Here is a 5,953-nt window from a genome sequence, read left to right on the forward strand (position 1 = left end):
ACTCTCCGCCCGCACACTCGCCCTATGCACCTCACCAGCCCCCAAGCTTAGCTTGGGCGCCAATCGCCGGAAGCCTTCACTCCAGACTCTCCAGAGCAGCGAGAAGTCGGGAGAGTGTCGCTGTCCGGGGCGGGGAAGAGCGGAGATGAAGCACTGCGTCAGCCTGTGGAATGCATCGTGTTCTCGCCCGCTGGTGACTCCAGCAGCAACCCCTTTTGCAACCGCAGCCTTGGCCTCCTCGAGTCCGCTGCGTGACTGTGCCACCGGCACCGGACCGGTGACTGCCCTCGTTCCTCCGATGGCAGGGCGAACTAGCATTGCGCGTCCTCCTCTCCCTCCATTGTGACTCTGCGTTGTCTGCAGCTTAACAGCAGTATATGTCATCAGAGAGACAGCGGCGGCGTAGGGTTGGCATTGACAGCACTCTTCACGATAGGCTGGCGGCCGCCCTTCTCAAAGAACTGCATCACCAGCATCTCGTCTGCAGATGGCATCCGAGACCAGTGCGTCCTCGCTGCCACCTGCTGAGGTGACGTTGCCTCGAGGCGTGAGAGTGCCGCCTCGAACTCAGATTCCGCATCATTATGCTCAATCTCAATTTTCGGGTCCGGCGAGAACGAAAGGCGGTTTGATGAGCGCGCCCGCGCAAGGGCGCCCTCGCGCGCGGTTTGAGGAAGATCGGGCATGTGTGTCCGAGCACGTAGGGCCAGCCGACGCCGACAGCCTGAGGCAGGGGCGCTAATGGCGCAGGCGAACGAATACGGCGAAGGTATGCGACTTCGCGATGCATGAAACGACCGGAATCGGGCCGATTCATCACGTCTTGTCGGCAAATTTACAAACAAAACAAATCTCTGCACTCCCGTTTCCCGGGAACCCCGACGAGGGATCCGCCCGCGGCCTCTTATATGTGTGCGCGTGTCGTTCGTGTGTGTGTGGAGAGTGTGTGAGGACCTTTTCCCCTTCTCCGTTTTCGCTGCCAGACAGACGACGAGTGGCTCTGGGTATTCGTCCTCCTCCTCCTCGCCTTGGTCGTGAACAAAAGAGAAAAGTAGTCCGCCATGCGAAGAATGATACTTGGATACGAGGAAGGATGCGCTACGAGACTTCCTGAGCCGTGCACATGAGAGAGATTTTAGGAAACCAACAAGAACTCACGACTCTCACAGTGCACAGTGATTTGGGCTCGGCAGCTTAGCCCTCAGCCGAAGCTGGGGCCGGTCCCGTAGCCGAGAGAGCCCGCGCCGATGAGCGATGAGTTCGACGCCGGTCGGGGGGGTGAGAATGGGCAGAGCCTCGGGCACCCACGCGTACAGTCTGTTGCGGGCAACGAATTTTACAACACAAGGCGGTCGCACAGCACGATTCACGCGACAGGCAAGGCGCGGGCGACGACTTCCTCAGAAGCCGTCGGTCAAGCGACAACCTGCCTCCAGCTTCTCACTGAAAGAAAGAAAGAAAACAGAAATCCAAATGAGGGATGGGAGGAGGACACGAATTAAAATTAAATAAACGGACATCCCAAGCTAGGGCTGTGGGTCGAGGACAGACGCCCACCTTTGCAGGATTTTGCAAAAGCGAGGGGGGGGGGGGGGGGGCCCATCCCCCCCCGGAAAGGGCTGGGCACAGGGCACAGGGGATCTCTCTCCCATATAGGAGAGACAGAAAAAGTTTTTTTCTTTTTCATGCCCTGGCCGACGGGGCCGAGAAGCTTCTTTGTGGCGATGCGGCTGGCAAGCCTGTTGCTGCTTACGCTGCCCCCGGCAGCGCAAGCATTCCGTGCTGCCCCGACTCCCGCCAGCGCGCTTGCCTCGGACTTCCGCGGACCGCTCCCTGCTTCGCAGCAGCGGGCGGCCTCGAACGAGGCAGCAGGACTGATCCCGCCGTCTGCTCAGCATCGGAGTATGCCAGGCGCGCAGATGAGCGCGCCGGGCGCGGATCACATGGGAGTTGGCGAACTGCTGCGCGAGTACGGCCTCGTTGCGATTCTCTTCCACTTTTCCGTCTGGATCACCTCGCTTGCCGCTGTCTACGCCGGCGTCTCGCTCGCTGGGCCGGAGGTGCTTTCGGGGCTGCCGGACTGGATCCCCGGCGAGGCGCAGTCGGGCGGCCAGCTTGCCGTCGCCCTCGGTGTCGTCGAGGTCGTCGGCCCCGCCCGACTCGCCCTCACCGTCGCCGCGACGCCGGCCATCTCAAGGCAGGCCCGCCGCATCCCACTCGCGCGCCTTGCGCTGCTCAAGGCGGAGCGCGTGGGTCGGAGGGTGCTCGAAAGGTGAGTTGAGCGCGCATGAGCTCGATGTAATCGTGACATGATGGTGTGTGGTGGTACGGCAAACATAGTGCGAGCCAGGATGTCTTACGGCTAGAAATGGGGACGACGACAAGAGAGAGCGGCGCGCGGAGACGCGGAGCGCGCAGACCGCAGTGGCCTATTGGTATTGCTCTGGCGGTCGTCGTGGCCGCTGCGCAGTGCGCTGCCGGCTCCCGGCTGCGGCTCCTGCGCGGCCGCGGCGCGGCGCGGCGCGTCCTGGGCTCGTAGTCGTACGCGCGCCCTGCCGCGCGCCGCAGGGGCGCGCCTCGCGGTGTCGCGCGCGGACACGCCGGCCCGCGCATGAATGATGGATGATGCCATCTGATATCAATGCGAGACGAGATCCGACCTCTCGAGGATCCGACACGCACATGAGACATGTCTGACATTTTGAGGACGAGCCCTCGAGGTCGACGCTCGAGACCTCACACTCCTCACTGCTCACAATTTCAATTAATCCGGCTCTGTTTTGCGCTCGTGAGTCGTGTGAGCTCTGTGAGTGTGTGACTGTCTCGCGGGGTCTCGGAGCTACAGCCTCTACACATTACCTATACGTTCTAAGCCCTAAAGCCGTACGTATCGGTCCCCTTCTACGTGACACCCTCCCACACACATACTTTACACTCAGCACATACCCTACTGCCTCAGCTACACACGTGGCTGCACACCACACAACAAACGCGTTGCGATCGTCGGATCGACAAAGCACGCTCTCGCCACGCGTTGCCCTTGCCGGAAGGCGCAACCTCAGACGTGCGCCTGCCACTCCCCCTCGAATCGCACGCGCAGCATCGACCGCAGGAACTCGTCCTGCTTCTCGGGGTCGGCGACCTGTACAGCGCCGAGCAGCGTGCGCGCCTCGGCGAGCACCTCTCCCACCACGCCGTCGCTCGTCTCGCCGCCCGGGCCGGCGTCGATCAGCCGCAGCAGCCGGCGCATGCGCTGCGGGAACAGCGCCGCGCCGAAGCGCGCCGCCATGTGCTTCTCCAGGTTGCGCCTGACGAGCGTCAGGTCGTGCGCCGAGAAGACGTCCGGCACGCGCTCCTTCTTGGTCGAGAGGCTCCAAAACGAGAGCGAGATCGAGAGCGCGTCGTCGTTGCGCAGCCAGTGGAACCAGCCGTAGGGGAGGAAGACGAGGTCGGCCGGCTGCAGCGTCGTGTACTGGCCCGAGGCGGTCGCGAAGGCGGGGAAGGCCTCGAGGTCGGGGCGCGCCACGTCGACCATCGACTGGCGGTCGCACGGGTGCGTGACGGGGAACGGGTACAGCTTCTCGTACTCGACGAAGGGGAAGAGGAGCAGCTGCTTGCGGCCGCGCACCTGGAAGAAGAGGCTGTGCCGCTCGGTGGTCTAGGTTTGTCTAGGAGGTGTCTAGGAGGTGTCTAGGTGTCTGTCGCCTGGAAGAAGAGGTTGTGCCGCTCGGTGGTCTAGGTTTGTCTAGGAGGTGTCTAGGAGGTGTCTAGGTGTCTGTCGCCTGGAAGAAGAGGTTGTGCCGCTCGTCGTAGTGCGCGTCCGTCTCGGCGCCCTGCATGCCGATGAAAAGCTCGTTCGAGTCGGGCAGCCCCCATCGGTGGCGGTTCGAGTTTTGCAGCAAAAAGGGCCAGTTCCAGCTCCGAAACTCCTCCGCCAGCTCGGGGTGGCCGCTCATCGTCTCCTGCAGGTAGAGCCGCTCGGCCGAGTCGCCGGCCGCGAGCCTCTCCGCCTCGGCCAGGAACTCGCCAAACGAGAGCGACGCCTCCTCCGTCGGAGGCTCAAACCCAAACGCGCCGCCGCCGCCGCCGCCGCCGCCGCCGCCGCCCGGCGCGGTCCGCGCTCCCGGATCGTCGTTCGCCCAGTAGCGGAAGCGTCGGCCGCGCGCGCGCTTGACGAGCACCGCCTTGTCGCCGAGCAGCGCCTCCACCTTTGCGTTGTCCGACCAGCGCTCCACGTCGACGATGTCTGCGCCGGTGAGGACGACTGGCTGATCCGCCTCGACGTACCGCGCCAGCGTGTCGAGCGTGGCTTGGCCGCCGTCGCCAAAGGGCTCGTGCGCGATGGGCCGGTAGTGCGCCGGCCAGGCGGGCGGCGACAGCGACATGGGAGCCGGTGGGGGCGGATCTGGCCGCGGCAGCAACAGCTCCGCCAGTGCGCGAGCGACCGCCTCCAGCTCGGGGCGGGACGGCTCCGGGTCGCCGCAGCACTCTGTGAGTCCCGCCCCGGCGACGACGGGGACGGCGCTTCCGACGGCGGCGACGGCGGCGACGAGCGTGGATGTCGCGAGGCCGCCCTCCGCAGGGCAGCAGACGTGCGGGAAGGAGGACGGGTCGAGGACGTCCAGGTCCACGTGCACGTACGCTGCGCCGAAGCGGCCCTTGCGGAGGGCGGCGGAGAGCCTGTCCGGGAGGGAGCTGGCCGGCTCAGCGGAGAGGAGCGTCACGGCGTGCGAGTCCACGTAGTCCTGCTCTGGAGGGTCGAGCGAGCGCGCGCCGACATAGATGAGCTGGGACGGCTCCAGCCGCGACGGCAGCAGCTGCAGCAGCTCTGGCGGGCCGTCGCCGAGCAGCGTGCGGACCGGCATGCCGTGGAAGTGGCCGCTCGGAGAGGAAGCGGGAGTGTTGAGGTCCGCGTGCGCGTCGAACCACACGACAGCGAGGCCTGGCCACAACCGGCTGGCCCTCGCCACGGGCACCACCTCGACGCCGCAGTCGCCGCCGCACGTGAAGACGCGTGCGGACGGCGGCAGCTCGTCGAGCTGAGCGCGTGCCACCCGCGCCTGGCGCGTGATGGCCTCCAAGTGGCGGACACACTGCGACTGCCCTTTCGCATCGACGCCTGGATCGCAGCTGTTTTCCGCCTCAAAGATTGGCACGGCAGAGACGCTCGAGGGCTGGAGCACGCTCTCGACGATCGCAGCCGCGGCTCGGCCGCCGGCGAGGTGTGCGTGCGCATCGCTGCCTTGCCACTGCGGGAAGCGGAGCAGGTGGATGGGTGCCGGACACGCCATTAACTTGCTCCCGCTCCTGGGGCGGTGTCCTGTCTGTTGGAGAGTGTGAACTCAAACCTACTTCCTGACCGTAGCCTGACCGTCCTTGTGTAACCGTCTCATGTTTGGTTTGCCCTGCCGCGCACATTGTCATCGACTTGTATCCGACTTGGTGGTTGTGGTGATGTAGCGATGGTGTGGGTCTCTAGTGACCTATACAGCTCCTTCCGTTTTTGCTCCTCCGTGTTCCGTCTCCTGACATGGTACCGACCGGTGAGTGCACGGAGTGAGCAGTGCGGCACTGAGGCCGACATGAGAGCTGGTGCGGCACACAAGCGAGATGTGTTGCCGCACAGCATTTCCGGCTTACGCTCGATACGTTGGCTGGCACCATGGGCACCTGCGCGAGCCGTGGTGATTGGCTGGGCACAGAGGCTCGGCGCACGGTGGCACAGCGGCCGCCAACTGCTCGGCACGGAGGCTGAGCAGAATGAGTACAACCGCAACATCAACTTGGGTGCTTGCGGATCTTCTGCGACAGAGCGCATCTCCGCCAGCACTGCGGCTGTGTGGACACGAGTATCCCCTCTTGCTTCTCCTTACCGGTCCGTTCTCCTCGCCTACGGACCACCATCGCAGCTGCTGCCTCCGCTACCAGCTCTCGGGCTGCTGCAACGGCAGTT

General features: G+C 64.7%; 3 protein-coding genes across 3 annotated transcripts; 1 reads left to right on the forward strand and 2 right to left on the reverse strand.

Moving 5' to 3' along the window:
- Window positions 1-1,724: 1,724 nt before the first annotated feature.
- EMIHUDRAFT_240306 (hypothetical protein) lies at window positions 1,725-2,276 on the forward strand (the record flags this gene model as incomplete). The annotated part of the gene is made up of 1 exon (XM_005774816.1): window positions 1,725-2,276. The coding sequence occupies one exon, from the start codon at window positions 1,725-1,727 to the stop codon at window positions 2,274-2,276; it is 552 nt and encodes a 183-aa protein (XP_005774873.1).
- A 782-nt stretch (window positions 2,277-3,058) lies between these two features.
- EMIHUDRAFT_240307 (hypothetical protein) lies at window positions 3,059-3,535 on the reverse strand (the record flags this gene model as incomplete). Its single annotated transcript, XM_005774817.1, has 1 exon — window positions 3,059-3,535. The coding sequence occupies one exon, from the start codon at window positions 3,533-3,535 to the stop codon at window positions 3,059-3,061; it is 477 nt and encodes a 158-aa protein (XP_005774874.1).
- Window positions 3,536-3,767: 232 nt separating this feature from the next.
- On the reverse strand, window positions 3,768-5,291 carry EMIHUDRAFT_240308 (arginase; the record flags this gene model as incomplete). Its single annotated transcript, XM_005774818.1, has 3 exons — window positions 3,768-4,046; window positions 4,182-4,448; window positions 4,593-5,291. The coding sequence occupies 3 exons, from the start codon at window positions 5,289-5,291 to the stop codon at window positions 3,768-3,770; spliced, it is 1,245 nt and encodes a 414-aa protein (XP_005774875.1).
- Window positions 5,292-5,953: the final 662 nt, after the last annotated feature.

Source organism: Emiliania huxleyi (assembly GCF_000372725.1).
Source record: "Emiliania huxleyi CCMP1516 unplaced genomic scaffold EMIHUscaffold_306, whole genome shotgun sequence".
Taxonomy (NCBI): Eukaryota; Haptophyta; order Isochrysidales; family Noelaerhabdaceae; genus Emiliania; species Emiliania huxleyi.